This window comes from Camponotus floridanus, unplaced genomic scaffold (assembly GCF_003227725.1).
Source record: "Camponotus floridanus strain SB8 unplaced genomic scaffold, Cflo_v7.5 scaffold9, whole genome shotgun sequence".
Taxonomy (NCBI): domain Eukaryota; kingdom Metazoa; phylum Arthropoda; class Insecta; order Hymenoptera; family Formicidae; genus Camponotus; species Camponotus floridanus.
Genome location: NW_020229860.1, coordinates 2416120 through 2434983, shown reverse-complemented (window position 1 = coordinate 2434983; position 18864 = coordinate 2416120). Strand labels below are relative to the sequence as shown.

Sequence of the window (18864 nt, the reverse complement as noted above, 5' to 3'; positions counted from 1 at the left end):
CTAGATATTTTCATGCATCGTGGCTATTAATTTTTGACAAGAATTGACAATTTTAACTAACGAACTGTTTGTAACTTATGATATAAGGTTAACTTATAGAAGTATATGAAAAATAATTGTGAGTGCGATTAACAAACATATAACCACTAGATAAAGTTGTATAGCTATTATACATAATTCATATGACGTCGTGAAAACCCAGTGAAAAATACTACGTTCTCTCAATTATAAACGATCGACGTACATTTTACAATATTGTGCGCTATTTATACATATATGTATATACACAATCGTAATAATCGTCATAATTGTGACGCAAGCTTAGTTGTAATGAGATTTTCACACTGCATTACAAAGGAAAAAATAGAAGAGGACGCTTAATTATAGTTGAGCTTTGCAATTCTCTCTCATCTCGCACATCTTGGTTGAAGAAAAAGGTATATTTTCATTTATGTGTTACAATAATTCAAGGCCATTCTGATCAAGCTCCGATTTATTTAATCGCCGATTAATCTATCGAATGATACCTGCATGTTATAATATTGGTATTTTTAATATATAGTATTATTATATAGTATTTTTTAAAAATACTGTATAATATAGAATTATTAGATATAATTGCAAAAATCTATTATACTCTATATTAAAGATTATGCCTTCGTACAGTTTTATGCATTATAGTCTAAATTTTTTATACGAAACTTTTTTCATAATTTATTTTTGTGAAATGTATAGTTTTAATAATGACAACACCTATGTGCGAGGATGGTGGACCATTAAGGGAATGGGCACCGCTTGCTGTCCTTTTACAACAGATACCTGCCAAAATACAAAATGGTATTTTTACACAAGATATTAATTTCACCTGCATTGCTACCCTCACTGAATTTATTGCCATTGGAACTAATCATGGGCTTATTTATTGGTATAATAGAGAAAAACAGGATCTGCAAAGATTACGTTGTGAGGTAATTAAGAATTTTTAACTATTTTAAAAAATTGAACTTTAGTTTGATAAAAATATTTTTCTTTTATCACAACAGAATATAAATTCCAAAATTACAAGCATACAAGTAATATCTACAGTCGATTATATGGTTGCTGTTGGCAATGAACATGGTGTTGTCACAGTATTTCAAATTCCCAAGAATCCACCCGATTCATTGCCAGACAGTTTAAAACCAAAACAGAAAAAACAGGTAAATTGTAAAAATATATTTTGATTATTAATAGATTATATACATTAATAGATATGTATAGAAACAATATATAAATTTTCTGTTATTATTCACAAGGTGGAAAGGTATAGCATAAGTGGCTTACATAATACTGCAGTGACAGCAGTGGAATGGTCTAAGAATGGTATGAAATTATTTAGTGGAGATAAAGATGGTTTAGTGGTTTTAACAGAAATTGATTTTTATATGGTATGTAAGAAAATATATCTAGAAAATTTATTTCAAGTGTATTTTCTATAAATATATGGATGTCTTAATATTTTTTTCTTTTATAGCATTTATCTAAATCATCAAAATTATTAAATGAGAAATATTCTGTAGTACAATTGAGTTACCAACAGGGTTTGTTACTAGTTTCAACTACATTACGTACAATTTTGGTGAACAGAAATGAAAATGGGAAAGTGACACAAGTTGGCCAAAAAGAACGTAAAACGTTGGTATAAATTTAAGATTATCAATAATGGATAAATTTAAGAGTATTGATATTACAGAAATTTAAAATATTTTGATGTTTTAGACTAGGTAAATTAGGTGCGGTATTTGGTTCTCGACAAAATTACATACAAGAATCAGTAATCTATGCAAGTAGACCAGGGTTACGTTTATGGCAGGCCGATAAGATGGGAACTGTATTAAAAACACTCATATTTAAGGTATTATAAGCTAATATGTGTATTTATTAATTTATTTATATATGAATATTTCTTTGACTTATTCAAAATATTCTAAAAAGGATGCAGTTAGATCAGGTCATACAGAAGTGGCGTTATTAAATCCTGCATCTGAAGGTTTGAGAAAGAATCGCGGTGAACCTTCGTTCGGCATTGTACTGCCATTTTGTGATGATTTATTAGTAACATATTGCGACGATGTAGTCTATGTGGTAAATCCAAATACTATTGCAATAACATCGATCATAAATGATTTGCGGCGTGTTACCGATGTGGCTTGTACGAAAGATGAAATATTTATATTAGAAGGAGAAAGAAATATTTTGCGTATTGCTTATTATCCTGAAAATATTACATCTGGTATGTATATAATTACTGTCTCTGAAATAATTAGATGAAAAGTTAATAATGTTAATGTTTTATGACACAGGAGAAATAAACAATATGGATTCTTTATTGTCATTTTCTGAATATAGTAAACCTGTTGCCAATGGTATACTAGGACTAACTTCAAAATTAAAGGAAAGTAATATAGTACCAACTATTCCCTTTTCAAAAATCAATCCAACCAACATTATTCAATCCGTAGGGTAAGTAATCTAATTTCTGATCGTTTGATTTGATTTCTAATTTTCCATCATATATTTGCTAGAATAAAAATTAATTTTTTTCAATATAAATAAATTAAAAGTATATCATTCACATTATAGCATTTTACCAACTGTTACTGTCGGTACTGATGCCAATGTAATTGCAAATGCGGAAGAAGCTGTGGAAATACCTCCAATAGTTCCAATAGATTTAAATACTACACTTATAACGGATATTAACAAAATACCAGAACATAACGATACCAATAAAAGAAATACAGAAGATAAAAGCAATGATCGCCGGGAAATATTCCAAAAAATTGGCCAACAAGCATTTGAAGATGTTGTTTTCACGCCTGAAAGAAAACAGAAAAAATCTCGGATTAAAGTAATGAATGGAAGTGAAAGTGTCATATCGTCACACGACAATATTGATAATTTGTCAAGTAGCTTAGGTATTGATCATGTGAATACTAACAAGACAATGACAACTTATTCCTCTTTAATGCAACTGAGTCTTGATGACGATTTTATATTAAAATCAGATCGAGATTTAGAAACAATTCAACGAGATGTAGAAGATAAAGAAAAATTATTAGCAGATGTTCTCGATTTTGATCTATCCAAGTACATGACGAGTAGTCAAATAAATAAAGATGATTCGAATATATCCAATCATATGGATACTATAACATATATAAATTGTAATGTACATTCTAACAATGCGATGATAGGAGAGCAAGATGCAAATAAGGAAAACGAGAATATCGAACAGAGCGATCATACGGAAACTGAATCGGGGGAAGAAGATGTCAGCTATCGCACCGAACTAAAACGATTAGAAGATCTCGGAGAATGCAGAAAAACTCTTTTACAAAATAAACTAGACGATATCCCTCCCACTTGCAATAATTTTGTTGATATTCGACAAGTACCGCCAAATCGAGACGAATTAGAACATCAATTTAATGGTACATAATCATTATAATATTAAAGAACATATATCATTTATGAATTATGAACTATTACACACATATATAAATGTATACATACAAAATATTGTGTTTGTAGCTTTGGCAAAAGAATGTGCTACATCTGTTATTCTCGAGGAAGAAGATTGGGTTTTGGTCAAAGATGACATACCTTCAATCACGATGTTTTAAGCAAGAGTTGCTTTGCATTTTATATACACATAAGTATATCATTGTTAAAAAATAATAAATAATTACGTGATATGCATAATAGCACCAATTAGTAATTTTTTCGCTATCAATTTTTTTTCTTTTATAGAATACATATCTTATTAATTGTAAAAAAGTTAAATTTTTTTGATTGTTATCAAACGTCCACAATTCATAAATTATTCAATTGTATAAAAATATTGTTCCAATTTCAAATATACTTCAGATATACAAATATTAGGCATATGAAATAAAATATTAAAATAAATAAATGATTATAAAATAATGCATTTAATTTAGGAAAATGCATTTGAAATTATTTTCACTAGTAAGCAGAATATTATATTTTACATATAAAAAAATTATCAATATTGAAAAATAATATTGTTGCCTTAATATTTTAATATAATAATTAATGTTATTAATATATTTGTGATTAATGAATTTCTCTTAAACTTTTTATAAAATATGATTACAATGTTAATATATATTATATAATAGTTAAGATATCATTTACTTAGTTTACAATTCGCATTATGTTAAAATATATAAGATATGTATATATAATTAAATCTTAATATAATGTTAATTGTAAATTTAGTAAATAATATTAACTATTAAATAACGATATAATATATTCTTGCATAATTAAAATAGTATTTTTGCACAATATCTTAGTTTTGTCAAAAATTCTAAAATGTGCTCTATTCATTTATATTTAATCTTGTAAATACAAGCAAATATTGTATAAGTTTATGTATACCACTTATTTGCATCTTTATACATTTTTAAACTTGAACAAAAATGATTTTTAAAATATTAGACTTTTTAATATTCTTTGGCATTATTTTTATTTATTACTTTAAATATATTGTCTATTTATATCTAATTTTGTAATATATATTGCGATTGGAAAAAATTAAAGCAGCAGAAATAGTATGTAAAAATGAGATTTACATTATGTAAACTTTTTAAAATAAATCATTTTGTCACACATCATTTCACATACTGTAATGTATGAAAAAACTATTAATAATAAGTAATAAAACACTTTTGTGCAATTGTATTAAATGATTATGCTTTATCAGCTAAAATAAAATAAAATTACAATTTAAAATTCTATTATATATACATTTATATTTTCCTGTCAGTATGAAATGTAAAAACTCATTGAATTTACACTAATTTATTATATCATTTTATTGGTTTGATCATTTACACAACATTTAAATATGTTTCTGTGTAAATAAAGAATAATTTATTTCATTACTTCAAGTAACTGACCGTCATTATGCTGTAGCTTGAATGAGATCAGTATATTTTTTAATTTTGCTAGCAACACTCATATCTACATATTTGTCACCTATTGAGACCACCATACCACCAATAATTGAAGGATCTACTTTGGTAGAAAGTAAAATAGTTTGACCTTTCTTCAAGAAACCTTTTAAAGCTGATTCCAGTTTACTCTTTGTATCTGCATCAAGTGGTTTTGCAGTAATAACTTCACATACTACTTCTCCTCTGTTAGCAGCCATTATCAGTTTATATAAATTGATGATTTGGTTGATTTTCCCCAATCGGCCATTTTCTGCAAGTAATGTCAACAGATTTGCAGTAGCTGGATTTATGTTAACTTTGTTTCCAATAGCCTTAAAAGCTTCTGCCTTATCCTTTCGTTTTATTGAAGGATCTTTTACAAAGTCTGTTAATTTGGCATCTGTTTTCAGGAGACCCTAATTTAAACAATTAAAAATTAACATTTTTAAATAAGATACAAATTCTTGATACATCAATAACATTTTCTGCTTATGTAATATACCTGAAAGGTGATCAAATCCTTTTCCACTGCATCTAAAGCTTTCTGTTTGGATGCAGCTGAGAAAAGAGCCGTTGCATACCTGCCTTCTAATCCAAAAACTTGAATTGGAGGCTACGTTGACATATGAAACAGAATAAAAGTATTGATTAATATATATAAATATCTGTTTACAGAATTCATAAATATTATGAAACATAAAATAAATACAAATAAGTTGAAAATTGTAAATCAATGCTTTTAGAAGATTCATTAGAGCATTTTATGAACTCCTCAACTAAAAATATTATTCAGATAGATAAATAAAAAAAATTAAATACCTTCACCAGCTGCTGTGCGACAGTTGACACAGAAAAAGTTCGTGTCTGAAACAAAAGTTATTCATATTATTGATAGATAGTTGCAAAATAAATAGCGATACACTCAACTATGAGCGATAAATCTTTTAATTATATATATGAATATATGTAATATACATGATAATATATATGAATATATTTTAATAGTATATTGTGTGGAAGTACAAAAATTAGTTTTTTATAAAATGCTTAATGCATAGTTTATATTTCGATGTTCAAATGCATATCCACTCACAATTATTATTTTACTAATAGACATTTTTAGGAATCTCGAGCAGTTCGCAGAAATTGAGAAGCAAGGTATATAACACTCACATTACACACACCATTATATAATAAATATTTTCATTTACACGAATTCTAATGCAGGACTCACACTGCGTCGATATCCGACATATAATATTCAATATCCAATAGAAGAGTTTGTTTTCTAGTGATTTTATCTAGTAGAAAAGTTTTCGAAACTTCACAAATTCTCTATTCGATAGCCAATTACTGTCATTTGACCATTCGAAAACGCCATATGTTTTCTTGCGAGAAAACTCCCTATAATTTCTAACAGAACTTATGTTTGTTGGCAATATGTTTATTGATGTTAAAAGATTTATTATTTTTAGATAAATTTTGCATTTGTCTTCTTTCTTTGGAACTCTCTAATGATTTTACAATAAAAGAAATTAGAAAAAGTCCATTGTAAATTATAAATACAATATTCAACATGAGATTATCGTATATGAGATTATCATACATTTTCGAAAAATGTATTAATACATTTTCAACAATGAGTATGTATACGAGACAACATTATGGAAATTTCACTTTGCTGAAAAGATTATGCTCTTCAAACTATTTAGACAGAAAAACATCGGATCTGTATCGTCAATTATATGCAAAGATATTAGCATGTGGTCCCATAACACTTGCAGAATACATGAAAGAGATCTTGACCCATCCCACTGTGGGTTATTATACAACTAAAGATACAATTGGGCAGAGAGGTGATTTTACAACTTCTCCAGAAATTAGTCAACTTTTTGGAGAAGTATGTTTTATTATATAATAAATATGTAATTTATTTATTATGTCATATGTTTTAGTAATTATATAAATATTATATGACTAATATTTGTAAAAATTCAAATTTTTCTTTTTTCACATATACTTTTATTATTTTATATATATACACATATACACTTTTATATATTAATATAACATATACATTTTTATTATTAGTTTTCAGAAAAAATTATTGCATAAAAATAATTAAATTGTTATTAATTATTGATAGATTATAGCAGTTTGGATAATCAATGAATGGAGGAAAATTACCAAAGAATCTATTCAACTTGTAGAATTAGGCCCAGGAAGAGGTACTTTGATTAGTGATATATTACGGGTATATTATTGCAGTATTGTTATTTGCAAGTTAAATTTATGAGTGAGAAAATTATATATGATTACTTATTCTTCAGGTATTCAAGAAACTGAATGTTTTGGATAAGATATCAGTTCATTTAGTGGAAGTTAGCCCTGTTTTATCTATGATTCAAGCAAAGAAATTGTGCATCGAAAGTAAAAATAGTGAGTTAAAAGTTAATGAAAACCAGAAAAATTCTGTTACACATTACAGAGAAGGTGTTACAAAAGATGGAGTAAAGATATATTGGTATTATAGTATCAATGATGTTCCTAGAGAGTTCAGTATATTTATTGCACAAGAATTTTTTGATGCTCTGCCAATACACAAGTTCCAGGTACTTAAAATATTAATACATTAATATTAATATATAAAAAATACATAACAAATAATTAACAAAAATTATACTTAATTTTAGAAGACTGACAAAGGTTGGAGAGAAATTTTAGTAGATATAATACAAGAAGTTAAACAAGAAAAATTTCGATATGTACTTTCACAAATGCCAACAGCTGCTTGTAAAGTATATCTATCTGTAAGCATTTATTTATTTTCATGTTACAGTATTTAAGTTCTGCAAATGATGCATTAATTCATTATTTTTCAGCCAAATGAGAAAAGGGAGCATGTGGAGGTAAGTCCACAGTGTTCTATAATAATAGATTATATGTCTCAATTTTTATGGGAATGTGGAGGTTTTGCTCTAGTAATCGATTATGGTCATGAAGGAGAAAAAACTGACACATTTCGTGCATTTTACCAACATAAATTACACGATCCATTGTTAAATCCTGGAACTGCAGATCTAACTGCTGACGTTGATTTTTCATTAATGAAAGAGATTGCAGAAAAAGATAATAGATTAATTACGTTTGGCCCTGTAACACAAAGAAAATTTTTGAAAAGTCTTGGTATTGATTTACGATTAAAAATGATTTTACAAAATGCTACTAATGTGCAGAAGCAACAAATTGAATCAGGATATCATATGATAACTGATGAAGATAAAATGGGAAATTGTTTTCAAGTATTGTCTTTTTTTCCTTTTGTCTTGAAAGATCATTTGAAAAAATGGCCAGTAGCAGGATTTGAGAATCAAGGTTGAATGAAATCTTGAATTTTTTTTTCACATATTATATGTGATAAGAATTGTAATATATTTATATTCTTCTATTTATATCTACGTAATATGCATATATATATATACTGAATTATATTTAAATAATATAAAAGAATATTTATGTAAATGAGATATGTGTGTGTGTGTATAGATGTATGTTTGTATTAACTTTACTTTATTAAAAAGATATAAAGTGAAATAATTGTTAAATTTTTTTCAATTCACATAAATCGAAAAGATTTGAAACTTTTTTGAGTATAATAGTTAAATATCTTTTATGGAGAATTATGTTTTTTCCATATTTCTGTAAATATTAGCACTTTTGCTTTTTGTTCATCAAAACTCTGTCTTTTTGGTTTTCGCCACAGATTACAATCCAAGTCCAGCATACCACCTATTATTTCCTAGAATGTATAGAATATTATTAAAATATTTACAACATATTAATGCAACATATCATATGCATCAAAACTTCTAAAACTTTAGGAGGAAATAATTTTATTGATGATCTCACCTCAGCAAAATTCTTCGGAAACATTTCTTCATCTTCAATTACATGAGCATAACCGGGATGCGAAGCAAATTCTATCATAAAATATGATAAACCATTTGGTACAGCATGACGTATATCTTTATTTTTTAAATCAACTATTTTCTTGTTAATAGACCATTCAGTTTCACATTCCAGTAAAGCTTTCTATTAAAAAATTGGAAATAATATATATAATTCATTTTAAGGATTAGAATAGAATATTTTTTGGATTATAATGCAATGATATACTTACTTTAAAGTATAATGGTGCTGATTCACCAGTTTCTTTTGGTAATGGAATACATTCTAATTGCATATGTGAAAATTTACGACGTTTTTTATACACTTCAAAAAATATCGGGTAAAGATCTTCTTTCATAAACATTTTTATCAAATTTCTTTTAAACTCCTGTGAAAAAACACCATATTATTTTTCTGTAGAATATCTAATTATAAAGTTATATATATATATATATATATATATATATATATATATAATAAAATTAATTATATAATATAAAGAAAATCTCACCTTGAGGCTATCCCATACATCTTCATCTAATTGTAACTGACAAGCTACATGTTGTACAGGTGTCAATATACATTGATTTGTAATTAAGGAAGTATAAGCAGGCAGACTTAAGCAAATCATGGAATCCATTGTAACTATCATGTGTTTTAACATATTTTTCGAATCTAAGCACCACAAACAATTTTCCATCTGATTAGATAATTGTTTGTGCTCTTTAATTGCATGTGAGCGATCTCGCCTATCTTGCTTCACTTCCGAATTTGTCTGTGCAATTTGTTGTTCAAATATATCATCTATATCTTTATTCTGTAAAAGAATATTATAGAAAATTTACTTTATATATCAACATTCATAATTTTAAATTTACTCAATATTTTACCTTAGCAACAAGTTTAGTGAACATCGCTTCATCTTCATTTGTAAGTCTTCCTTTTTCTCGTTGAAACTGCAATGAAAATTTATATCATGTTAGAATTCTCTAATTAGTATTAATCAGTTTAATTACTCACCATTTCTTGTAAAGAATATTTATCGTCATCTGCAAAATAACGTATCCTCTCCCCAGAGACATGTGTCGCCATGGTTTTCTTTTTTCTATGACTTTCTGCAAATTGCTCAGATTGACTTCTGGGTTGAATTGGTCTTGCAACACCTAATATAAAATTTCATATTTTATTCCTAATAATAGTCACATAAATTTTTATATTTGAAAAGAAAAACACACACCTTTTGCATCAGTTTTTGTAAGAAATACAGTTTCTTCTTGTCTATTAGTATTATTTGCTGCAGCAAGTTTTCTTGCCTGTTCTAATTGTACTTTAAGTTGAGTTGCCAATTCCTAGATGAATAAAAAAATTCTGATAAATATAAAATACATACTGAGATAAATTAAAACAAAACAATAAAGATAATAGCTTGACTGTAAGCATACATTATCGCCCATTATTTCAGCTTTAATAATTTTTGCTCCTAATTTATTCATTTCTGCTTCTGTTAGAATGCTAATATTTTTGTCTTTATCTGTTTCATGTATGTTACTAATATTCTCCATTTTGGTTTCTTCCAATTTTGATGATTCAATTAATTCAGATTCATGCTTTCTCTCATCTCTTTTATCTTTCTTCCAATTTTTTATATGGCTACTAGTAGATCCATGTATATTTTGTTGATAATAATTGTCATTATCTTTTGGTCTAGTAGAATTATGTGCAGTTTGTTGATAATAATTGTCATTAGCTTTGGGTCTTTGATAGCTTTGTTTTTTCTCCATGTGACGTTGTGAGAAATAATCAGAATTATATTTGTCAGTGCGTTCTTTACTTCTGGATTTAGATCTCGAACGATTTCTTAATCTTGAACTTGAAATTCTATGTAAATTTTTATGTCCATCATTGTAGTGTTTTTTAAAATGTAATTTATTCTGTTCAGCATTTGACATTTTTTCTGCATTGATTATCATTGATTGTATAGTTTCTAGAGACTATAAAAAAAGAAGAATTTATTATTTGTATTATCAACAATTAATTTAAGGTATTTTTATATTATGTTTTAATTAACTTACACCCCAACGTTCTGTAGCCACTTCTTCTAAAGTTTTACCATCTCTATGAGCTTGTTCCTCTGCACGTCGAAGACTTTTTTTTAGCCAGTTTGCATCCAAAACTTGTGGATTATTAAATCTTCCTGGGTTAATTTGAGGTAATCCATCACCTCCATCTTTCCAATATGGATTTAATTCTCTATCACTTTGTCCTGGTTTATCCAGAAAAATTTTGTCTTCCTCTTTCATATTCGATTTTTGCTTTTTTCTATCAGATTTGGATAGATATGGAAGGAAACTTTCCACACTCATCCATTCATCTCTTTTAAGTACATTTTTTTGTGTCTCATCATTAACAAGATTTGTAATGTTATGTGGAGAAGTTTGATCTTCAACTTTTTTCTCCACCCATTCAACTTTATCACTGTCACCAGTTTCCTAAAAAATATTGTATAATTTCTATATTACAAATTCATATAAATATTAATTATTAATTACAAACTTTTCGATACTTACACTACTTGAAGATGAACATTTTCTCTTTTTCTTATGTTTTTTACTTTTCTTTTTATCAGTTTTTCTTTTTTTAGACAAAGACTTTTTGCTTGATTTTCTATGGATAGTTAAGGCAACATCTTTATCATTAGATTTTACTTTGTCAATTTGCAGCGTACAATTGGCTAATTGTTCCTGAATAAATTACAATTATATTTAAAAAATTACAATAGAAAATTTAAATTATAATAGAAAATATTTACAAATAGTAAAATATATTTATGATATATAAATATATTTACTATTTACAATTATGTATTTGTAAAAAGAAATAAATAGGCAAGTAATAATTACCATAACTGCAATTTTACACAAGTTGTAAACTATAATAAAAAAACTTGTGTATTTTTTAATGATTTAAAATTGTTTTTGATTAGTATAGACATCTACACGTTCTAAAAAATCTTTTTTATTTTCTAAATATTTACAACATCAAAAATGTTTTTCGATACGAACATTTTAAAAGAGACTTTAATAATAGGTTAGATCTGTTTATGTCCACACAATGCGCTGTCCACAGGTGGCACCCGATTGACTACGTCGCCAATTGGCCAATTCAAAATAGGACTCTCTGATTGGTTAATCGTTGCTGGTTACCCTAGGCACAGGTCGATATAATTGGCTGTGGTCAATCGCAACGTGGTCAAACGGGACGCTCCCGCTGTCCACAAGTCCACACATGTCAGATTGTTTAAAGTTTAAATCAAGTAATTGAAGAGTGTTTTGCTATTCAAGATGATGCGATTTGAAGAAGAAGGCGAAACGTTGAAAGACAAATCTCGTTGTGCAAATATTCGCGCGGATTTAAAAATGTGTTTGCTTCAAAGTGATTGTTGCAAAATTGTAAGTAAGCACAAAGCAGTTATCATTATAACCTAGAAATATACATTACTTTATATTCATTGTGCGTGTATAAAGACATAAATTTTAAAATTAAGTTACAAGTTTTATATAAAAAATAAGACGTTTTATCTCGGTAATTTTTTTAAATTTTTTGATCGATGTAATAAATATCAACTAACAATAAGATATTTATTGAGTTATTCTGTGTTCAATTTCTGCTTCTATTTTTTATTTTTTCAAACAAGTCTTTTATAAACTCGAAAATGTGTATAAGCATAATTTTTTTTAAGGTACATTATTTTATTTTTTTACAGTACAAACATACTCCCAGAGAATGCCTTAGGATACAAGATGGTACAGTACCTGACGAATGCTTTGCTTTACGAAATATATTCTTTGATTGTAAACACTCTATAGTAAGTATAAATAAATTTGATAAATAAATATTAAATTGTAGATATTAGGAAAAGAAATTGTGATACATTTTTTAGACAAGTCTACATAGGATCTAGTTATATAGTTTACTTCTCGTCTTTCTTTTTTTATCTTTCATAGATTGATGGCAGAAGACGATTTAGGGGTCCCAAAGGATATTAATAATTGTCTAATAATATATATTTATGTATATATTTATATATAATTTGTTACATATAATTACATACATATAACTTTTAATAAATAATTATATTTCTTTGGCATAATTTAGGGAGAAATACCTATATAAGTATAAACAGATATAAGAAAATGCTAATGTAATTTATTGATGAGAAAGGGGGAATAAACATAATATTAGAAGTAATTTGTTATCTGTTATATTCGTTGTATGTACATGATTTAATAAATTTATAATACTTACTAAAGTAGCAATATCAACATCATACAATTCAGTGATTTGTTTATGTATTGTAGTACAATTTTGAAAGAAATTTTTGTTTTCTTTTAAGATAATCCGTGCCAGACTGGACTGAAAAATACAATGCTTTGTATGCAAAAATAGCAATTAAGAGCTTACACACACACTCTCTCTCTCTCTCTCTCTCTTTCTCTCTCTCTCTCTCTCTCTCTCTCTCTATATATATATATATATATATATATATATATATATAGAGCATAAATCTTTTTTGTAGGCAAACAAGAGATATATTTCTTAAAGAACAAAAGCAGTTTATTTAACTCTTTCAGTATTCCAGTGCTATAATTCAGATATTAATTTTTAATCTCATAAAAATATATGATAAAACTGATAATAAAATTTGTTTTTTGTTTTATGATGTTAAATATATTATAAATCACATATATGTCAATGAAAATGACAATATGGCAAAAAATAAAGAAAAAGTACACACGTATATATCTTTTTTAATAATTAAATAAAATAAAATTATATAGAGAAAAAAAGATTTTAGGTCTCCCATATTTAATCTGTTGCTGAAAGAGTTAAATGTGATGTCCAATCTCTTTTTTTCTTAATATTAAAATTTCTCATATACCCACAGTCATGTAAATATTGTATAAAATTAAAACATATTTCGGCATAATATAACAGATATGCAATGAAAAAATACAAATGTGGTAGCCAAATGTTTTATTAGCGCAGTTTAATTATAATCAATGTTTCTTGTTCTAATGATGTACATATTATAGACTGGACACCATTGTATGACACTATGGCTTTACCATATTTCACAATTGCGCTGTTTTGTCGCGTGAATCGTAAAACGAATGCGTATATCGAACATGATACGCGTATGATCACAGTAAAATCGCGAATTTTCCTTACTTTCCATTTTTTTTTCTTATAGTTAAGATTATCTTGTTCCACTTTGTATTCAGCGAGTACGAATCCAGCGTATGATAAGCACGCCATCGGGATCAGATAATTACAAATCTACTGGGTGATGATCACGCCTGCGTAATCATCCTAACTATTGTCTGTATGCAACACAAGCGTATATTGGCTGTATGATCTTTTTTGTACTACAATGCCAACTCACGCTACTCTTCCACTCTTTAAAATGGCTATAGGCACCTAAAAATGGGATTTGTATAAGCTTTTCTCGCATGTCTTTATTCTTTTCCTAAGAGAGAAGTTTACACTGAATGTGGATAAAATATATATTTAACAACAAAATGAAAACTAAATGAAACTAAATAACTTTCTTTTTAGTTGATTATATTTTTAAAGGCCACTATATAAAAAAAAAATTATACATTTTTTTTCAAAAAACGATTACACCTGCATGTATTTGACACAATTAATTCATTCCTTTAAAAATTACGTATAAATCATGATTTATATAATAAAAGAACTGTACTTTTTTATCATTTTCTGAAAGAATAATATTACAATTAGAGATAAAAGTTTAATTGAAGTTTTTATTTTCTGGATTTGTAATTTATCCACATTTGCATTTGTCATTCAAATTTTGCGAGCGTCAGTAATCCGCATTTGATATGAATATATAATATCAAATATGAAGATAATCGATAAAAGGCTTTAAATTACGTTCTATTACGTCGGCCTTCAAAGTTTCACTACTTTGTATCTAAATCATCTAGATTGATTTCAATAGTAGCATTTTCAAGAGTAGGTTTCAAGAAGATTTATCTTTCATTGTGATATATACGCCGCTCGCTCAAATATCACAGTTTATCGAGTATGATATGTAATTAGCGATTATTCGATAGTTACCAATAATGTAAGAAAAGTACATTGCATATATGTTGTTATGGTTATGTATATCGCGCGATACCCATAGGGTAACCAAAAGTCTTTAATCAATAACACGTACATTATCGTTATCTGTTCCATAGATTCCCATTTTGAAGAAAATTAAATGTCGAGGATTCATCCATTTGTATATATATAATAGATTTCTTGGACACTTATTTTGCATTAAGTATTGCGATACTCTCTGCAGCTTACATACCAATTTTATTGCTATTTGTTCTGTATTTCCGTTTCGTTTGGTGACCCTATTCGGGCAACGCTCGTTTGTATGATGAACGAAATAGTAAAGTCGAAAAATACAAATAGGTCCAATGGCGTATCTAATCGAGCATGCTGTTTCGTCGATAATCGACAAGACTTATCTAAAGCGTATACGAAGTTGCGCTTCTTATAATAGATAGTACGATAGTAGAAATCACAGTGTCTTGTTTGTTAGCGGCATTTGCGACGATATTTTACGATTCCTGGAAAAGTCAGTATCGTGCCTTCTCTTGGCAGCCGCTAGAACTTGGGAGAGGATTACGTTTCTGCAATTAAAGTGACAACTATTAATATTGAAAATATATTAGGATATCAATATCTATTTTCAATCACAAATAAAATATAGAAATAAAATATAGACTGAAGAGAAATTTGATAAATACTGTTTCGCTTGAATTTTCCTGTGGAGAGATGCATGTAATGCAATTTGAAACAATGCTCCTCGCAGATTCTAATAGCTGGGTAAGGAATCAGAAACACACGGAGGGTCTATAAAGCCCGGTGTATCCGCACAGACGTGCGCGAAGTGCCGGTAAAAGTATTGCCGCAGCGGATAAATTGTCTTGCAACTGCGAGCACTCGCAGATTAATAGATACATCTTATCGCCTTGCGATATCGATTTGTGCAAAGTGATACGCCTGAGACCCACCGATTTTGGCAAGTATCGATATATCATTCGTGCACCTATAATACAAAGTGATATATAATATCTCGATATAGTGCCAAAATAAAACAGAGAGTAATTGCTTCTATACACCTGTATACAGAGTGTAACTATTTTAAGATACACGACATGGACATATATAATACAACAGCATTACATAAATAAGAAAAATTTCATCATTTCATACAGAATTTTAATATTTAAGAGATCTCGAATTGTACATATAAAAAAATGGCAAGAAATGCACTCATTTACCTGTCCAATAGAGCCAATTTTGTTCAAACTTAAGACCGTCATCACCCTCAAAAACTTTGAAAATCGACACAATATAGCCGGTGGACGGAATGGGTGGTCTTCCACCGGGTGGTTCGAGTGGCGGTCTTGCGATAGTTGCTACCTCATTGAACAGATCCAATGTATGATTGGCCGCATATCTGAGGTCTCGGGGATCGAACTTACGTAAGGCCGCGCATTGCACTTCATTGTAAAAATCCATAGGCTCCGTGTTTTGCTTGTTTATTAGATAATACGTAATGAACGGAAAATCCGCTGAAACGGATAAAAATCTCAATTAAATAATCTTGAAAAGGATTTTTTACATATTGTCACATATTATTCTCTGAATTGAATTTCTCTGAATATTCTAAAAATTTTACATACTGTTCTTCTCCATATTCGTAAGCAAAATACTTTGCGACGCAGAGGGTGCTAACTCAGCAACTAGTTCTGCGGCGGTATCGCGTTGTAGAACCAGCGGACGAGATACTGGAGATTCAATTAAGGGATCCAGAGGCTCCAATGGTGTCATAAAATGCGCGAGAACACATTGCTTAGGATCCTCAACCTCGAGAACCGACAAAGGACTTCCTGGTCTCTTCTTGTCAGCGACAGGAGCATGCTTTGAATAAAAAATTAGGAAGTAAAATTGCAACACAGAAAAGACGGGAATATTATTATTTAAATGATACAGTAATGTTCAAAGATTTGTTGCACAAAAATTATATATTCATCAAAACAGTTTCTCATTAGACAATTTATCAAAAATACACATATGCACACATACATGCACCATTTGAAACAGTTTCTCATGATATAGTGCATTTAGAATACATAATATATAAAAAAATTTTGAGAATATATTTTAAATGTTCCTTTAAATTTTTATTAAATAGAAATATAACAGAGATATTTTTAACTAACATATATTTATTTTAATTATTAATTAGTTAAAAATAACAAAACATGAATAAAAATAAGAGATCCTTCACAGCTACTCTTTCAGGCTGACACATTTTGTTTACAAACAAACTATGTTTCTTTTAAAGAACTATATAATGTATATATATATATATATATATATATATATATATATATATTTCTTTAAACTAATGTCGATATTATCACATAGCTTTCAATTCTTATCAGTAATAGTGTGTTACTAAATTCAACATTATAAACGAAAGAAATATATATTTTGTAACGAAATATCTAATAATATCTTAATAAAATATATTTTATTTTAATAGTATTTATTTTATACTATTATACTATTACATTAATTTTAATTGTTAATTTTTTTTAAATAAGTATTTCTGTTTTTTTTCCATCTTAGTGCTATTGTGTGTATGTGTGTGCGTGTATGCACGTATGCGTGTATACTGTCCTATTTTTGTAATAAATTAGTTCTATCTTTTAGATAGAACATAGACATGTTTTTGGTATAAACATTTTTCTAAATTAAATTAAATAATTTTCGCGCAATTTAAGCTTCAATGTAATCAATAATGTTTTTAATATTCCGTTTTTATTTGCGCGATTATGTCTTTTGTTAATAAAATTTATTTATTAATTTGATAATCGAAGTATGGAGAACGAAAAGATTGTGCGATGAATTCTCGCTGAGAAAAAATAATATACGAGTCGAAGAAAGTGCGTGCAAAATTCCCTCCTTTTTAATTCGGAAGAAATAATAATTGTAATTAATATTCAGTTCGTAATTTCTATGTCTCCTGAATAGATATCAATATGAAATAATGCAATGATGTAATCCGGTGCCGACAAAAGAATGTTCTTAACCGCATTCTCGTGCATACAGATTAAAAACTCAACATCTCTAACAGCTGATCTTCAATGTTACATCTATACGGAAGATATTAATTCTTATAATAAAAAAATGTTAAACCGCTCGAACCCTAACTTTTAATCTACCATCAGATTGACAGGATATGATAGTATATTTATAACATATTACAATTGGAAAATATCTTCGATGTCTTTCTTTCATTACCTTTGACATCGTCGTTAAGAGATAGAGAGACGTTGTAACCTTATCTCCCAAATTCTATGTGCGATTGCCATATATAAATAATACTGCTTTATTTAGAGTCCCTTTTATTGCATAAGATTTTAACTTATATTCTGAATATATATATATATATATATATAAAGAGAAAAGAGAAATATCCTGATTCCGCCCTCTTTTGCCGCATATGTCAAGTTATGCACGTGCGGTGACATCTTCCGCTGATTCGCGGACCGCGATAGCGCCTCACTTTGCTCGTCTCGCGTCACGAAGGGTACCAACCGTATACCCCGAGAAATTTATCGTCACAAAGTTGCCATAAATTTCAAATTTTCGGCGAACTGCAGTAACCAACGTCACCTAACAATGTCGCGAGTGCGGGCGGAACGTTGGACATTTCTTTGCGAGTTTTCGTGTTGATTTATGCGTTTCGAGTGTATCCGTAAGTGCAATAAGTGTTCGAAAACGACGCGTAAAGTGACGGACGAGTGTCAAATCGTCATAA

At 28.2% G+C, this 18864-nt stretch overlaps 6 protein-coding genes across 14 annotated transcripts in view; 3 read left to right on the top strand and 3 right to left on the bottom strand.

The window, feature by feature from the left end:
- Positions 1-5: 5 nt before the first annotated feature.
- Positions 6-3746, top strand: LOC105255769 (WD repeat-containing protein CG11141). 2 transcript variants are annotated; one of them, XM_011265259.3, is made up of 10 exons: positions 6-437; positions 736-968; positions 1044-1199; positions 1296-1427; positions 1514-1674; positions 1759-1894; positions 1975-2272; positions 2343-2502; positions 2623-3473; positions 3574-3746. In XM_011265259.3, the coding sequence occupies exons 2-10, from the start codon at positions 744-746 to the stop codon at positions 3663-3665; spliced, it is 2211 nt and encodes a 736-aa protein (XP_011263561.1). In that variant the 5' UTR covers positions 6-437; positions 736-743; the 3' UTR covers positions 3666-3746. The 2 variants fall into 2 exon arrangements, with proteins under 2 accessions (XP_011263561.1, XP_011263569.1); XM_011265267.3 differs by lacking the exon at positions 6-437 and having other exon boundaries at positions 736-837; positions 935-968.
- Positions 3747-4813: 1067 nt separating this feature from the next.
- On the bottom strand, positions 4814-6240 carry LOC105255783 (ATP synthase subunit O, mitochondrial). The gene is made up of 4 exons (XM_011265279.3): positions 6097-6240; positions 5823-5867; positions 5506-5616; positions 4814-5419 (listed from the first exon to the last, which is right to left on the bottom strand). The coding sequence occupies exons 1-4, from the start codon at positions 6118-6120 to the stop codon at positions 4973-4975; spliced, it is 627 nt and encodes a 208-aa protein (XP_011263581.1). The 5' UTR covers positions 6121-6240; the 3' UTR covers positions 4814-4972.
- A 250-nt stretch (positions 6241-6490) lies between these two features.
- Positions 6491-8408, top strand: LOC105255800 (protein arginine methyltransferase NDUFAF7, mitochondrial). Its single transcript, XM_020028919.2, has 5 exons — positions 6491-6903; positions 7150-7257; positions 7334-7615; positions 7697-7813; positions 7886-8408. The coding sequence occupies exons 1-5, from the start codon at positions 6580-6582 to the stop codon at positions 8381-8383; spliced, it is 1329 nt and encodes a 442-aa protein (XP_019884478.1). The 5' UTR covers positions 6491-6579; the 3' UTR covers positions 8384-8408.
- A 204-nt stretch (positions 8409-8612) lies between these two features.
- On the bottom strand, positions 8613-11973 carry LOC105255791 (CWF19-like protein 2 homolog). Its single transcript, XM_025414815.1, has 11 exons — positions 11852-11973; positions 11519-11692; positions 11024-11440; positions 10394-10942; positions 10189-10300; positions 9972-10114; positions 9842-9907; positions 9463-9768; positions 9184-9339; positions 8913-9095; positions 8613-8802 (listed from the first exon to the last, which is right to left on the bottom strand). The coding sequence occupies exons 1-11, from the start codon at positions 11852-11854 to the stop codon at positions 8674-8676; spliced, it is 2238 nt and encodes a 745-aa protein (XP_025270600.1). The 5' UTR covers positions 11855-11973; the 3' UTR covers positions 8613-8673.
- A 219-nt stretch (positions 11974-12192) lies between these two features.
- Positions 12193-13438, top strand: LOC105255806 (cytochrome c oxidase assembly factor 5). Its single transcript, XM_011265315.2, has 3 exons — positions 12193-12400; positions 12715-12816; positions 12956-13438. Exons 1-3 carry the CDS (start codon positions 12293-12295, stop codon positions 12995-12997), a joined length of 252 nt encoding a protein of 83 aa, XP_011263617.1. The 5' UTR covers positions 12193-12292; the 3' UTR covers positions 12998-13438.
- A 1327-nt stretch (positions 13439-14765) lies between these two features.
- LOC105255816 overlaps positions 14766-18864 on the bottom strand; it is a 33019-nt gene continuing 28920 nt past the window's right edge. For all 8 annotated transcript variants that reach the window (XM_025414799.1, XM_025414797.1, XM_011265335.3 and 5 more), the window contains 4 exons: positions 16718-16955; positions 16313-16606; positions 15776-16077; positions 14766-15658 (listed from right to left, as the gene is read on the bottom strand). In XM_025414799.1, the coding sequence (XP_025270584.1) occupies positions 15863-16077; positions 16313-16606; positions 16718-16955 (747 nt within the window). In that variant the 3' untranslated portion in view covers positions 14766-15658; positions 15776-15862. The remainder of the gene's footprint in view (positions 15659-15775; positions 16078-16312; positions 16607-16717; positions 16956-18864) is intronic.